Source organism: Bidens hawaiensis, unplaced genomic scaffold, assembly GCF_021521415.1.
Source record: "Bidens hawaiensis isolate Kalapana, Puna unplaced genomic scaffold, B.hawaiensis_p1.1 tig00001206_1, whole genome shotgun sequence".
Classification (NCBI taxonomy): domain Eukaryota; kingdom Viridiplantae; phylum Streptophyta; class Magnoliopsida; order Asterales; family Asteraceae; genus Bidens; species Bidens hawaiensis.
The window spans coordinates 4,316,497-4,333,363 of NW_027491069.1; the positions used below are offsets into that span (position 1 = coordinate 4,316,497).

The 16,867-nt window shown below is 36.5% G+C and overlaps 1 protein-coding gene and 1 pseudogene across 2 annotated transcripts; one reads left to right on the forward strand and one right to left on the reverse strand.

Moving 5' to 3' along the window:
* Positions 1-5,796: 5,796 nt before the first annotated feature.
* On the forward strand, positions 5,797-9,550 carry LOC143565065 (zinc finger CCCH domain-containing protein 64-like; annotated as a pseudogene). Its single transcript, XR_013140990.1, has 10 exons — positions 5,797-5,974; positions 6,045-6,318; positions 7,486-7,613; positions 7,701-7,822; positions 7,908-8,024; positions 8,110-8,507; positions 8,589-8,855; positions 8,930-9,023; positions 9,095-9,240; positions 9,368-9,550. The product of XR_013140990.1 is annotated as a zinc finger CCCH domain-containing protein 64-like (transcript).
* A 190-nt stretch (positions 9,551-9,740) lies between these two features.
* On the reverse strand, positions 9,741-16,540 carry LOC143565693 (protein transport protein SEC24 C-like). Its single transcript, XM_077052591.1, has 24 exons — positions 15,698-16,540; positions 14,747-14,980; positions 14,582-14,656; positions 14,405-14,503; positions 14,175-14,286; positions 13,952-14,079; positions 13,718-13,837; positions 13,448-13,528; positions 13,277-13,354; positions 13,107-13,199; positions 12,954-13,008; positions 12,667-12,743; positions 12,525-12,596; positions 12,352-12,435; positions 12,133-12,252; positions 11,978-12,046; positions 11,801-11,878; positions 11,573-11,711; positions 11,336-11,500; positions 11,106-11,251; positions 10,847-11,026; positions 10,330-10,418; positions 10,166-10,197; positions 9,741-9,993 (listed from the first exon to the last, which is right to left on the reverse strand). The coding sequence occupies exons 1-24, from the start codon at positions 16,508-16,510 to the stop codon at positions 9,887-9,889; spliced, it is 3,246 nt and encodes a 1,081-aa protein (XP_076908706.1). The 5' UTR covers positions 16,511-16,540; the 3' UTR covers positions 9,741-9,886.
* Between the last annotated feature and the right edge of the window lie 327 nt (positions 16,541-16,867).

The following is a 16,867-nucleotide window of genomic DNA, read 5'->3' on the forward strand; positions in this document are numbered from 1 at the left end:
TGGTATTTGGTAACACTGATAAGTGATAACCATACGATATTTCATAGCCCGGGCCTACTAGATAGAGATTTGATTGTATTTTATTATGATTTTGTACTTTGAAGCGATACACCTCAAACATTGATGTGCATTGGCTTCATGAGTAGATTACAACACTTCCTTTTCTTTTAAGCCAAACAAAATTTATTTCCTTAATAACACCCATGTTAACATGTATAATGTATTTGTAATGAATTTGATGAGATTGACGATCACGTTTCTGCCACGTGTTCGATGATATTGAATTTGGCATCTTATCACGTCGTGGCTTGGTCTTCCTTTGATGACGGATTCTTGTCTGGATGAAATGATGGCATGGTTGGAAGCTCTAAAAGTTCAAAACAACAAGACTTGATCATGTTATTATATCTGTCACTTGGTGGATACTATAGAGATTTGGGAATGATACATTTCACAATAACATCCGACAAATCAAGCTTTCGTTATTTGATGATATTTACATTTCTCGTACCTTAGTATAGTCAAGAAACCAAAAATGCAAAATTACTAAGACTGAATGATGTAATAATCCATTATTGTGCTCGTAACTTTTTTTCATATCCTAACTTCTTGTTACGAGTGATTTATTACATCTAACCGTCTTTCAAGAAAAAAAACACTCATTTATATGTTTGATCAGTTTTATATGAAAGTATATAAACGCTACCTTTATAGTGTAACGAAACAAATTAATTTAGAATGTATTATAAGATACAAAAAATTTTAAAATATAAGCATGTAGTCAAGTATTTTTTATTTTTATTTTTATTTATTTTTTTTGTAATTTTATGTTCCTTTTAAGACCACTATTGTGGTGGAGAGATCACGTCAATTCTATGAATTTTGTCGGTAATGTCACATCCAATTTAGGCTATGCCACTTTTGATAACAGCAACCAACAAACACGATAGTATCTATTTATTGTTATCCTTGCAAAGGCATGTACTCAAACATCATCTTTGAGACGAAGTTGATAACTTCTATAACTTCAAATATTTTTTGAGCTACTTAAGCACAACTCGTTTCACCAAAACTAAATTAAACTAACCATTTTAGTTGAAGTATTAAGAAATAAATATCTGTTGCATTTTTATTATTGTTTCTATTTTACTAATCTAGCGATTTAAGAAATTCAATTGGTAATCATTTGTAGGAATTTTCATAAAATCTTTTATTATAGAGACTAATTATAAGTATGACTATATTATAAGATACACATAAATTTAGAATAAAAGATTTATGTACTTGAGTATATTTTTTGTAATTTTATTTTCCTTCTAAGACCAAAATTGTGTTTGAGATCGCACGTCCCTTCTATGAATTTGTTGCTAAATGTCGCATCAAATTTGTCTATACCACTTTTGATAAAATCAACAAGTAAACACCAAAATGCCTATCTATTGTTATCCTTGCTAAGGCATATACTCAAGCATCATCTTTGACACGAAGTTGATAAGTTTTATAATATTTGACTTGAAAGTTGAAACCTTTTGGAACTGTTTATACCCATCTACTCTGTATAGTTTCACTTAGGAAATGGAATTTAACCATTTTAGTTAAACTATTAAGTAAAAAAATTATTATGGGTTAACAAATTGCGTATAAATCATTTGTTGGATTTTTCTTATAGATTTTGAATATGATTAATAAAAGTTAAGTGTCATACTACAAGTAGCATAATGTTCCTCTCGGGCCCTCATGATAGAGTTAAAAAGTTCATGTTTCAAATATCAAAGTTCAACACATGTAAAAACTATAATAAGTCGTACAAAAGTGAATAGAAGACGTGCCCGCTAACCAATCTGTCCAGTCAAAGCATAAACTGCATGCACCGTCGGTTCAGTTGAACAGTACTTAAGCCGATTTTATATGGCCTAACTGATTAAGGTGATCAACAGTTGAACTGAACCACAGTTGCGATGGCTAGCGAGTGTTGTTTTGATGTTCGAGTTTGCTCGTTGGAAATTAAATAGAGATAAAAAAAAGTGTTGGTTTTCTAATTGGTTTGTTCACAAATAGGGGTGCAAACGAGTTGAGCCGAGCCCGAGCTCGGCTCGTTTAACTTACACAAGCTCGAGTTCGGCTCTTTTCGAGCTTTATTTCCAAAGCTCGAGCTCGGCTCGTGAGTAGATTTCAAGCTCAACTCGGGCTCGACTCGTTTACTATCTTTATCACTTATTTTTTATATAATTATAACTGTTTTTATATATTTTTTTCTAAAATAATGTTATGTATAAAATAGTATATATTATTTAATTTTTTTTATTTATTTCATAATATTATATATATTAATTAATAATTATTAAATATACATTTTAAAAAATCGTATAAACGACAGTCTTATTTAAGCTCGCGAGCTTGCTCAAGCTCGATAAGTGAAGCTCGGGCTCGTTCGATTAAACGAGCGTACTTTTAGGCTCAGTCTCGATTAAAGTCGGATCGATCAAACATTTTAACAAGCCAATTTCTAATAGCTTGCAAGCAGCTCGGCTCACAAATATAAAATATAAGATAAATTTATGATATGATACAATCAACCATAATGTGACACCACTAATGAAGGTAAAAGTAGAAATGCCATTTTCACATTTTGATATGAGGCGGTCAACACCTCCTTATTGTCTAGACCTACATTAATTTTCCTTTTTAGTGTATTCTTTTCTAACAACTTTTAGAAATGTGAAATATAAATATAACTTATTAATATTTATATCTTCTATATTTAGAGTGAAATGCGGTTTCGTCTATGTGGTTTTTTAAAATATGCGGTTTTAGTCTAATAGTTTTAAATCGGTGATTTTCGTTCTTGTTGTTGGTACATGATGTCAGTAGTTCAGTGTCAAGTGTCTGTAATCGAGTTTGTTAGATTTGTGTTTGTGTATGTAAGCGAAGTTAGCTCACAAGTTCGCTGATACAGGCGAACTTGTGAACTAAGCGAAGTTAGGGACAACTTCGCCTGAACATGCCAGGCGAAGTTGTCGTGATATATATGTCCTAGGTTACAGCTTAGAGTTTAACAATTCAATCAGTGTATTCAGTTTACGTGTAACGAGTCCAGTATTAGTGATAGATATCACGTGTTTTCCGGTTGCAATATAACGTGTTTGTGTTTATTGTAACGTGTGTTTAATTGTATCGTCTTCTACGCTCGTAACGTCTTACGTAGGGATTCCGCACCTACGTAGAACGAGATATCTCGTGTAGATCCGGCTGGGAACCTACAATTGGTATCAGAGCTTTTGCTCGATTGTGTGGTTCGGGATTATCACGCGGGTGTAGAAATCGTTCCGTTCGACTATTCGCGGGACGAGTTTTCTGAGTTTTTGTGTCCTACTCACCTCCTACAATCATAAACAACCCATTACACCGTCACAAACCTCGCAAAATCCAGAAATCAAACCTGCAAAACCATCGTGTTCATCAGGCGAAGTTGCCGTTACTGTTCGTAGGGTTTCAGCGAAGATATAAAGGTTAAGCGAAGTTATCCACAACTTCGCCTACCTTCTCAAGTTCGCTTATCTCAAGCGAAGTTACCCACAACTTCGCCTACTTCACAAGTTCGCTTACCTTAAGCGAAGTTATACACAACTTCGCCGAATCAGGCGAATTTAAAAAGGAAGCGAAGTTCAGAATCAGCGAAGTTCAGACTTAAGCGAAGTTATCCACAACTTCGCCTACAGTACTGTGAAAAATAAAATTTTTATTTTTCGGGTTTCTTTGTGTTTCGTGAAAGATGCCTTCAATCAATATTACTGAACTGGTAAAGATGGAAGTGGAAGCGGGGTCAGCTACAAAAGCACCGAAGATGCTTAAGAAAACCGATTATGTAGCGTGGAAAGATCGTTTTGAACAATATGTCAAGTACCAGGATGCTAAAATGTGGGTGTGCATACAATATGGTTACATTCCACCAACTGCTGAGTATGAGGGTCGTGATCAGATCAAGAAATAAAAAGAGATGGAAGGAGAATAAAATCTTTTATATTCCTGCTTGGAAAGACGAAGCGAGGAAATATCAAAGAGTTGTTTCGGTATGTGTACGAGAAGGAGTGAATGCTTAAAGATGAAATTGCAAGATTGTTGAAGTTTACAAGACACGTGTTTGAAGATAAAGAGATGAAGCTACTGCCAAGGGGGAGTCTGTTGGTACATGATGTCAGTAGTTCAGTGTCAAGTGTCTGTAATCGAGTTTGTTAGATTTGTGTTTGTGTATGTAAGCGAAGTTAGCTCACAAGTTCGCTGATACAGGCGAACTTGTGAACTAAGCGAAGTTAGGGACAACTTCGCCTGAACATGCCAGGCGAAGTTGTCGTGATATATATGTCCTAGGTTACGGCTTAGAGTTTAACAATTCAATCAGTGTATTCAGTTTACGTGTAACGAGTCCAGTATTAGTGATAGATATCACGTGTTTTCCGGTTGCAATATAACGTGTTTGTGTTTATTGTAACGTGTGTTTAATCGTATCGTCTTCTACGCTCGTAACGTCTTACGTAGGGATTCCGCACCTACGTAGAACGAGATATCTCGTGTAGATCCGGCTGGGAACCTACACTTGTGGATCATTTCACTTGCAATTAAACCCGACCCCACTAACCCCGTTAAGTCTAATCGTTAAACTCATCAGTGTGCTTCTCATGTGAGAGGCAGTTTTGTCCTTTTTTTTGTTCTCAAATACACCTCAGCCCCTCACGTGAGGGGGCTTGCGAATTAGAGTTGGGTTTAGTTGGGAAAAAAAGGACAAAGTTGCCTTTCACGTGAGGGGCACGCTTATGAGTTTAACAACCAGACTTAACGGGGTTAATGGAGTCAGGTTTAATTGCGAGTGAAATAAAGTAACATGGACAAAAATCACATATGGACAAACTACATTAACAAAAAACCAACGTAACAAAAACCATAGTTTACTCTTATATTTTATATTAACAGCTAAGACATATCTTTATTTTCTAGACCTACATTTATTTTCCTTTTCAGTATATTTTTCTTACAAATTAGAAATAAGAAATATAAACGAACTTATTAAATCTTTATATCTTCAGTAATCTACTTTATTAAAAGGTAAATGACACATTTAATGTAATCCGATTTTTGAATAGTCAATCGATAAAAGTCTTTATATTGTTACATCACCCTGATAATGAACACAACCGCACATGACACATCGTACAAACCATAATGTGATACGTGTCGGTCATATGAGACATATCATTTGTCACGTCAGTTATTTCTAATCAGGTTGTAGTGTTGTACTATGATATGGTTTATATGGGCCATATGGCCATCTTAACCATCTCATATGGCCTGGATAACCCAAACCTCCTTGTTATACGGCCTGTATAAGCGTTGGTGTCTAGTTATCACATCGAAGTGCATACTTATATCATCTGCCAAATAAAAACATATTGCCTTATACTATAACTAGAGGGTGTACAAACTAGTTTGAGGGTCTGAACTAGTTCATGTTATAAAACACCGTTTTAGTCAACAGTTGCTCAAAACTAGTTCGGGTTATAAACCAGTTTACAAGAAAAAATATTCCAACCTATCAAACCAATTTGATCCTGGTTATTAACCGGTTTGAGACAAAAAAAAACGAGTTTTTTTTCCAAATCGGGTTGTTCTTAACCCACTTGTATTCGAAGTCCTAACCGCTATACGAACCTATAGGTTGGGTCGGTCTGAAAACCGGTTGGCCCAAACCTTCTTTGGGTTATAATCAGGTCGGGTTGAAAACCGGCGGGCCAAGTATTCAACTCGAAGCCCAAAATATGCTCAGTTAAGCCCAAACTAATAACCACTTGGGCCCGTCGCCGGCGTAAATCTCATAACGCCGTCGATCTCCGCCTTCATCTTTCTAATGGCACCTCCGAGAATACTACTGTGCGGAGATCCACGTGGCCACCTCAATCAGCTCTTCAAACGCGTATCATCGGTACATAAATACAACTGCAATCACATACATCTCTTATTATGATTTAATTGTTTTGAATTTGTGCAATTAGGTTAATAAATCAACCGGTCCATTTGACGCCTTATTATGCGTCGGTCAGTTCTTTCCGGACTCGTCTGAGCGGTTGGAGGAGCTGACGGAGTACGTGGAAGGCCGGAAGAATATTCCGTTACCGACTTACTTCATTGGCGATTATGGAGCTGGCGCCGTTAAGGTTTTGTCAGCTGCTGCTAAGGAGCCCGGTAACCTAGGGTTTAAGATGGACGGATTGAAGATTAGAGATAATTTGTTTTGGTTGAAAGGCAGTGGGAAGTTCACACTCCATGGTACTAGTTTTTGTATCGAAATCCTAATTGTTTGTAAGCGAGATGAACCGAGCCCGAGCTTGGCTTGTTTGGACTTACGAGAGCTTGAGCTTGAGCTTGGCTCATTTTTCAAGCTCGAGTTCATCTCGTTTATTATTTTTATATTTTGAAAATACTCTTAAACGAACCTAAACTTGACTTGAGCTCGTGGCCTCGTGTGTAGTACATTGAACTAGCCAAAGCTCGGCTTGAGCTCAGCTGTGTAGTGTGAAATTAATCATAGAGTTAGGGGTGTAGACGAGCCGAACAGAATGAAAACTTGTTCATGTTTGTTCGTTTAGCATAAACTTGTTCACGAACGGTTCATGAACGCTAACCGAACGGAAAATCTTGTTCGTGTTCGTTCGTTAAGGAATTGAAATTGTTCATGAGCGGTTCACGAACACAAACGAACATGTATATTTAAGAAAAAAAAAAGAAAAACATTCACCTTAATTATATATAAAGCTATGCACTTGAGATAATAATAGTCATAACCATAATCATCCCCCAATCGGCGGTTTTAGTCAGCTAAGCACAAGTTAGATTTGATGTTAGCGAGACTTTATAAAACAAACCATTAATGAAATGAACTAAAGATAAACAATAAAATTATAAAATTTAAATATTAGGTTGTTTAGTAAAAATAAAATATTACAAAAATATAAAACAAACCTTTAACTAACGAACATAAACAAATGAACGTAAATGAACACGTTATCGTACATTCACGAACACAAATGGATGAGCCCAGCCTCTATTCATGTTTGTTCATTAACAAAGTTTCTTGTTTGTGCTCATTCATTTAACTAAACAAACAAAGTTTCCTGTTCGTGTTTCGTTCATTTATTAAACGAACTTCCCGCCAAACTCTTCATAAACTGTTCGCTGAACGTTTGGTTCGTTTACAGCCCTACATAGACGTCTAAAAGAGTTAATACTTAAAAATACACTAGGCTTGAAAAGGCTTGACGAGCCTAGACGATCTTCCCATACAAAGCTTGAGCTTGGGCTCGATGAGCTTTATTTGAGGCTCAAGCTCGGCTAGCTTCGAGCTTTTTATCAATCTGGTCTCAAGTAGCTCTCGTGGGTCTTGGCTCGTTAACTTAACTATTGATTTGAAGGAACTAATTATTGTAATTATTCTAGGTTTATCTGTGGCATACTTATCTGGTAGGAAATCATCAAGTGGTTCAATTTATGGAACATACAGTCAAGATGATGTTGATGCACTGCGTGCATTAGCTGAGGAACCTGGAATTATAGACATATTCTTAACATATCCTTCACTAACTTCTATTATATTGTTTCATATCTGTTGAAATCGAATTAATCATTTGTTTTCATTTCCTTAATTACTGCTCACTAATGAATGGCCTAATGGAGTCTTAAATAGAGCTTCAACATCTGATATTCCTGAAGGAATATCAGAGTCATCTGGCAGTGATGCCACAATATCAGAGTTAGTTGCAGAGATCAAACCCCGGTAATTGATAAGTCCAACTGTTCTTTTGTTTATTATGATTGTTAATGATTTCGTTTAGTTGAGACTTGAAGATGCTTTTTTTTAGGTACCATATTGCTGGAGCTAAGGGTGTTTATTATGCTCGTGAACCATACATGAACGTTGATGCTCAACATGTAGCCGTTTTATAGGACTAGCTGCAGTAGGAAATGCATCTAAGCAGGTTTGATGTTAATCATTTTCTTGCTATATGTTGACTAAGCAAAGTGTATTAAAATAATTCAACTTTTTTTATAATATGCTCTCAGAAATTTATTCATGCAATTTCTCCAACTCCAGCGTCTACAATGTCTGCCACTGAGATATCAACCAAACCACCAAATACAACCTTATCTCCATATACATTCATGGAAAAACCAGCTAATGCTCACGAAGCAGAAAAAAGGTCTGCTGATGTGGCAAATGACTCACAGTATTGGCGATATGATGTCTCGAAACGACAAAAGGTTGGAGGTGGTGACACTGCTAGGTTGTGTTTTAAGTTTGTTTCTTCTGGTTCGTGTCCACAAGGAGAGAAATGTCATTTTAATCATGATATGGATGCACGGGGACAGTCTTTGAGGGGTGTGTGTTTTGATTTTTTAAATAAAGGGAAATGTGAAAGAGGTGAATCTTGCAACAGAAAGCACAGTTTGCAGGAAGCCAGGTTGGTATATAACGTTTTTATGATTTTATGATAATAAACTAATGTTATACTATTCATATATTCTTGACTATTATATTATAGATCAAAGGAATGCTGGTTTTGTCTATCGAGCCCAAATGTGGAGTCACATCTAATCACGAGTGTTGGTGAAAACTGTTATTGTGCACTTGCTAAGGGACCGTTGGTTCAAGATCATGTACTCATATTACCAATTGCACATTTACCAAATACACTCTCATCACCTCCAGAGTTTGAGACAGAGCTGGTTAAATTTGAAAGCAGTCTCAAAGCGTATTTCAAAAGCCGTAAAAAAGAAGTCGTTTAAAAACAAGCCATGCTAATCTACAGGTAATTTACTTTTCTTTATTATATCATAAATGTGGAGTTTTCACTTTTCAATACAATATTTTTTATTATTGCAGGCTATCCCAATTCCTTCAAACAGAGCATCTGCTGTTAAGGATATATTCAATTTAGCTGCTGAAAAGTTGGGATTCAAGTTTATGGAGTTAAAAAGTAAGTCGTTTAATATGCATAAATTGGTTTTGTTTATCTTAAAACCTCTAAATTTGATATAATCTTTGCAGGTGACAATAGTTTGGAGGGAAGAAGATTGTTACGAGCTCAGTTTGATGGAAATTATAGTTTGTTCTATGTTGAACTTCCTGGAGGTACAATATTATTACATACAGTTGAAGAGAACGAGAAATTTCCTGTCCAGTTTGGTCGCGAGGTGAGCTACTTCGCATCATTATATGGTGTGTAGAAATGTTTGTACAAGTTTGCTTTGCTTTGTAAATTGAGAAACAAGCCTGGCTTTTCTGCTTACCATTAATACTTGTATGTTTTGTGATTTGCAGGTTTTGGCTGGTTTGTTAAATATGGTAGACAAGGCGGATTGGCGGAATTGTAAGCTTGACAAAGAAGAAATAAAACTGGTGGAAAGATTTAAGAGCAGTTTTGAAGAATATGATCCAAATCAGTGATTCTGAGAGAGAACATAATGTATGAGCTACAACCCATATTTAGCGTATGACGATATTGAAATTGCCAAAGACTATATTTGCTTCTTTTTTTTGGTTTTATAAAGTTGCAATTTTGGCTTGTCAGTTAATTTAGTTTAAATTTAATAGCAAGGTAAATTAAGTAAACACAATGTTTTATAACAATTGTAAGTTTTAGTACAGGAAGGTGTCACAAATAATGATAAATGATAACAGGGTATAAGGGGTCATTTCATGCTTAAATAAGGTCCGAAGAGTATAAATAAAACCAAAATATTTATTCGAATACAATAAGCTACAAAAAGTAAGGAAAAGCTCTATAATTGCTTGCTCAAGCTCAAATTGTTTTGAACAAAAAGAGTGACTTCACTGATATCAAGTCATTTTGCTTTGAATTTGTCGATGAACATGCACTAAGAACTCTACATAGGAGAGACCACCTGGAGACTTGTCTTCCACCATGTATGAGAAAAATAGTGCTCCTGAAATAAAAACCAAAAAAAAAAAAGAGTGATTTCGACTTTCTCAAGATATCATGTTGACTTTTCATTGAAAAGAAAATTTACTTGTTTTGAAACATATTTATTTATTTGGTATAGCCCAAAAAATGAGGGGAAAAAAAGAGAAAAAAGAGCTTTTTAATGGCTATGTTACCTGATGGGTCTCCTTTCCTGCATAACTTTAAACTGCAAGAAGCAAAACAATGTTAAGTACGAACATACGTTGTATATTAACATGAAAATAATTAATTAACTAAGACCAATTGATCAAGAAATGCAAGAAAGGAAAAAAAAAAGAAAAGAAGTAAACATATTTACCGCAGGTAGTTGCATCTTTGGCTCCTGATCTCGTTTATGACCTCATTTAGCTTCTTGGATAAAGGGTTCTCATATTGTTGCAATACAAACTGGATAGAGAAGTAAAAGTCATCAACAACTGCTTTATATGATCAAAAGGCTGAATGCTTTGAAAGTAGAAAAGATATAGAACTTTTGTGCATTAAAAACATGCACAAACTAAAAAAGGTTGAATGCTTGCGGTAAGGTGTTGTAGACCGCAGGAAGCTGTCCTACGGTGTTGTACGATGTCAAGTGTTGTGAGGTATGGTAAGGTAGCATATGGTATGGTAAAGGGACGTTGGGCGTGATAAAGGATTAATCACCTTGTGCATATATCATTAATTATGACTAATAAAATATATCATTATAAAACAATCATATCTTTGAATAAGAATGATCAAACGGTTGGATGCATTAACAGGAGGCTTTGGGCAACTTTTAACCTGTTTAACCTTTTATTTGAAACGTTTAAGATAAAACAGAAGACATGATGTACCTGACTAGGAACCGCATCAACAGAAGAAATGCCAAACAGTTGCCTCATTGTATCAGGATCTGCAGTGCCTCCAATATAAATTAAACAATCCTCGCCATTTTCAAGTAGATAGATTCCATTTTCATTCACTTGTTCACTTGACAGAGGCATAACAGCTGGAATAACAGATCCCTCTGTTTCCTGTAACCTCAAACAAAAAAACCAAGTAAAACACCATACACAAAATATCAAAAAAAACAAAAAGAAGCAAAACGCTTACCTTTAAATCAAGATCATGTATACTAATCATTCTGGGATACACAAGTGGAATAGCCAATTGTGCAGAAAGAGGGAAAACATAGTTGATCCAAAACGACCGATCGTCAATGCGCGCATCAGTTCGCAATCCAATACTTTTAATCAAAGCTAAAATAAACAAACAAAAAAAATAACATTAATTATCATAGACAACCTAATGCACCATATATCAGAAAAGAAATACAAAAGTACCAAGAGTGTATAAAGGCAACAGTTTAAGTGCTTCTGGAAGAATAAGTTGTCCAGATGATGATACGGTTGCACAAAACTTGCGATAAGCATGAAGAATATTGATGCAAAGGTTTGTCACTTGCTCTCGTACGTGTAATAACGGGCTTGTGAGAATTTCATTTGCAGCTGTAGCAAATAAAAAGATTTAAGATAAACAGGCACAAGTGTTTAATAAAGTATAAATTATGAATCCGTTACCTTGTTTTAGGAAACATGAAAATTGTGTATCCAAGTCAGCTGCCCGGAAGAGATTACTTAGCATGGTTGTGCATGGTAAGGACAAGGTGGACACACGTATTCTTCTTTGACCGTTTACAGTAGTATAAAGAAGTGCACACTAAGCAATATAAATAAACACACACAGTATATTTAGTCGATATGAATTTCAGTAGGTCATTAAATAATATCATATGCATAAAGACATACCTGAAAGGAGCATTCTGTGCCATCTTGCAATTTGTCATCATGTTTCAGATTTACCATAATGGCTTTGTCACAATCGATCTGAAAGTTTAAAAAAAAAAAAGGAGTTCAACTAAACATAATAAAAATGGCATAAATAAGTCTCCCATGAGTGAAGTCAAATGCAGGAATAGAACAAACCGCAGGTAGGTCAACGTCTGTTGGAATGCGCTTACAGAAGTTTCCAGAGTATTCTTGAACTTGAAGATCCTGAAAAATTAATGGAAAAATAATTAACCATTTTTTATGATTAATAAGAAAATTGAATTGTAATTGTGTAGGAATTGAGAGCTGACCTGGCTGCACCTAACACGCATCACTGCTTCAAACCCTTGAGGCCTTGTTACGTTCCATCGAAGATCATTGTAGAGTTTTGCAGGATCAGAAAGAGCCGAAAAAGGGTGGTAATAATACAGCTGAAAAGGGTGAATAATAATGTAATATCAATATGCAGATCATAAACTATTGTTGACTAGATATTTTTTTTTTTCAGTTAATTAGTTACTAATGACTACCTGTCCTCCAGTCGTTCTTGGGATGATGGAGATGGAAGCAATGTCCACATAACTTTGGGTAGTAAGAAATACATCAACAGAGACCTATAAAATTTTTAAAAATAAATATATAAAAACAACGGAGAACTAAAAGTTTCTTCTTAAAAAAAAAAGGGAAGTTAGTGAAGCTTCACCTGGTATTCTGCAAATTCAATAGCCATAGTCTTAAAAGTCTTGTCTACTGGTTGGAGTAGCTTACGAGGTTCCTGAAATTTAAAAATAGACAGATCAATTTAAAAAGACATATTTGTTTTTTGAAAATAATTATATACATACCTTCTCTCCTGAAGATATATTAGCCCTTCCTTCAGCTTCTCTAGCAGAAAGAGCGCCAATACCAATAGAAGGCAAAACTGGATATTAAACAGTCGTTAGAACAAAACAAAAGTTTGATCATCATTTATATATGTTTTATACATGAGTGTATAATTCACATGTAGAATGAAGTAATGAACATAACAAAAGTTTGATCAGCTTATAAACTTTAAAGGTATATTATGATCGATATAATTCTGTCAATAATAGTTAACTGCAGATATTTAATCAGATATTCATGAACTTGCCTGATTGAAATACCAAAAGTTTGCCTCCAGTGTTCTTCATGGCCAAAAAGGCAGCCTGAGTGATAAAGTGAAAGGCATGTCACATAAAGTCAACAAAAATAGTGTGATCTTTTTTCAAGAATGATATTGTAAATGAAACTGAAAGCTTAGTACCTTAATCCCAGCACCAAAAGCTGAATCAGCTGTTTTATTATTCTGAAACATGGTTGGGATGCTTTCAAGCAGTAGATCTAGATGCTGACGACACTGTAACCTCAAAACATAATATTAATTACACCTCATAAAGAACCTTCAAAAAGATGTAAAGAATTTGTATGACAAACCTCTGAAAGCTGAACGATAACATCAGTTTGAAGAGGAGTGTAAACATCTTGTACATCGGGAACTATGAGCATCAATGGCTACAACACCAAAATCAAGAAACAAAACTAAACTTAGTCGAAACTTCTATTTTATCTTTATTACTTCTTGTTTTAACATTCAAAGCATCAAACCTGCTGTAATGCACGTTTCAGGTTATAAAAATGGATGGTCGAGTCAAATGTAGCAATTCCCACCATTGTCCGAGGACCCTCCTGCGCCAATCAAATTAATACAACTAAGTAGAATATAATCACATCAATTAGGTTCGCATGTTAAAATCAGTTTGTTGACCATTTCAAGCTAAAGTCATGGGCACGTTTAGATTATCTGGATAGAACCATACAAACTCTACATGTAACATTTTCATAACCTTGAGCATAGCATAACGAACACAGACTTACAGGAAGGTCTGAAATAACTCGACTGATAGCACTGCAAGCTCCAGCTGTCGCGCCAGTCTGTACAGCGTTCATTGATACATCAATGAGGAAGAAAAACACAGCTGGCATCGGATCACGCACCTGGGAACATACAAGAAACAGGGTACCACTTAAACCTAATTCACTATATATAAAAATATAGATATATATCAAGATATATATCATATATGTATGTGTGTATGTATAATTCCACACCATAAATTCCCTAGTAGCAACAAATTCAACTGTGCCTCTACAAAGCTCAGGTCTCTCATCAGCATCTCTCCTTCTACCATCTGGACCTAGATTGCACTGATAGTCGCGGGGAGTTTCATCTGTGAAACCTGCAAAAAAAGCAACATAAACCGCACTGTGAAAACTGCATGCTCATAAACACAAGATGATCAGCCATCGGTCAGCGGGAAATATCAATACTCACCACAAAAGTTACAGATAAAACGTCTTCCTTGGTCAACAAACTTCATAAACGGATTGATGTACCCTTTGCAACGAGAACAACGAACAGGGCCACCTTCCCCGAAATCCACTATCTAGAAATATTAGCATTCATAATTTCAAACATGTTAGACGTATGATATATGATATGCCTACAATGCATGTAATGAGTTTTAGTTTATTAAAAAAATTATCAGAAAAAAAAAAGATTACTTGAATGGGCTCCTCAGATGGATGAGGTAGGGCCAGAGGTTGGACCAACAAAGCCAACTGCATTCCAGAAGTGGTCAAAAGATCGGAAGTGCAAGCAATCTGAAGCAAGACAACAATCTTGCATTAAACCAGCTAGTGTGTTTGAACAGAAAGTATATAAGGGGAAGTATAAATTACCTGGTTGATGGTACACCTCATGTACCGTGGACTGCAATTTCCAGTGTCCCTTACGATGAATTCACTTGTAGCAGGCTTTAAAATAAAGCAAAATTTAAAAAGAAAAAAAATCAATAATGAATGTAACTAAAGCACACTGCTTGAATTCTAGAAAAACGGAAATACCGGTGGAGGATTGGCTTGGTTGGCTTGACGAGTTTCATGAAGAACCACTGAGGTATTGGGAATAGGACGGGGAATTTGGTTAGGATCAATCTTTGATGGTCCTGTAACTGCAGTGCCTCCAGCACCCATCGCCGGTGATATTGTAGCCATTGCTTGTTGATTTGGAAGTGGTGGTTGCATGCCATACATTCGTGGTGGTTGACCAGCACCAGGAATTGGAGGAGGTGGTACATTCTAATACAAATTTAAATATATAACTCAATCTTGATATGTGATATGGAAGTGATCAAAAGGAGAAAAAAATGTGCAACTCAAGGTTTCACAAATAAGGTATTTAAATACTTAATAGTTGGATTTGTTTAATGATGATAAACCTTTGTACTCCTGGAGCCTAGATTATTAGAACTATTGCTGGTTTAAATCTTGTACTCAATAAACGATGTAAATTATAAGGATATGTAACCATACAAAATAATCTCAGAATGAAGTTAAGACACTATTTCACCACCCACATTCTCAAATAAACATTTAAGTAGACATTAAACATCGTCATAACGCTTCCACTAATCAAGGCAACTTAACTGTACGTCTAACGTCTAAGTATTAGTCACCATCCACTGCTTGATTAGCCAGTAGCAAGTCATTGTTTGATCAAGAATTTAAAAACTACAATTGGAATACTGAATTAAGCCTCTTTTTCCAGCTTATGCTCATCAAGAGTTTTCGTACAACTTGGAGATAATCTTTCTAATTCTTAACTAGTATTTGCAACAATGAAATTAGTCATTTATCAGAATGCATGATATCAATATAATAAAGTATCAACAATAATTTCTTCATATGAAAACGAGTCACACACGTCACATCTCAATATGATAATTCATGTCAACTAAGTGCAGCATCAACTTCCACTAAAACATAAAAAATTCAAATCTGAATTAAGATGCTTACTTGTCGAGATTGCGCTTGCCACGGTTGAGCCCCAAAAGGAGAAACTTGTGGAGGCATGCCTTGAGCCTGAGCCGAAAATGTTGGCGGTCCTCTTGGAGGAGCCGAAAAGGGAGGTGCAAGTGATGCAGGGCCTCTTGGTGGCTGGTCTGGCGGACCGCCAGAAAACGGTGCCGGTTGGCCTGAAAAAGGACCCGCAGGTGATGCCATGGTTGGTGGAGAAGGTGATGGTACAGTGGACGGTCTTGGTCTAACACCACCCGGAGGAAACTGAGGACCACCTTGCATGCCGCCTGGGCCGCCCGGTCCCCCTGCTCCAAATATCGGAGGTCCATTACTCACCATACCACCACCTACATTCGGCGGTGGCCCAGGCGGCCCTGCAAAAGGACCAGGTCGAGGACCAGGTGCCGAAGAAGACAAAGGTCCTGGTCCAGGTCCAGAAGCCATGGGCCTTGAAGCAAATGGAGGAGGCGGATTACCACCAGGAGGACCACCACCACCGGCAGGTGCATTGCCACGGTTAGGAGCCACAAATGGCGGCAATGCACCTTGCGGAGGTCCGGTAGCCGGCGGCACTACACCCCGGGGAACCGCACCTGGCGGTGGCGGCCCGGGATGCGTAGCCCCTGAAAACGGGGCCGACAAAGGTGACGGTTGTTGTCCAAAAGGAGGAACCGGACCTCTCGGTCCAGCACCCAAATTCGGAGGCTGGTTGGGGCGATTAATCTGGAGGTTTTGCATATTATCTGTAACCGAATTCGGGTTATAATTAGGCGGTAAACTGCCAGGCCTAGGTCCACCGGGAGTTGCCATCAAAACCCCTGTTTCAATACAAATATTCAAAATCCTCAACAATTCGACACAGAAACCAATAAAGATTCAATTTTTACGCAACAAGAATCAATAATAAACAAAACCCATGATCTAAAACGAAGGATTAATCGAGATCGGACGTGAATTCGATAAGATCAGGGATTTCTTGAACTTGATTGAGTGAAATTGATGACGTACCTGAAGCTGTATATGAGTGATCGAAAGAATTGGTGTGGTGTCTGTAAGAAAACCTAATAACCGGAGATCAAGGGAAGAGAAGATTGATGAAAATGAGGAATGAAGGTCAAGAAGACCATTTTCATTTCTAACTACCCTAAAGTAATTATTAATTAATTA

Coding starts and splice junctions, on each gene's coding strand:
- LOC143565693 (XM_077052591.1), bottom strand. CDS start 16,510: ATGGCAACTCCCGGTGGACCTAGGCCTGGCAGTTTACCGCCTAATTAT. Junction 13,529..13,717: donor GAGTTATTTCAGACCTTCCT/GTAAGTCTGTGT, acceptor TGATTGGCGCAG/GAGGGTCCTCGGACAATGGT. Junction 13,355..13,447: donor TGAAACGTGCATTACAGCAG/GTTTGATGCTTT, acceptor TTGGTGTTGTAG/CCATTGATGCTCATAGTTCC.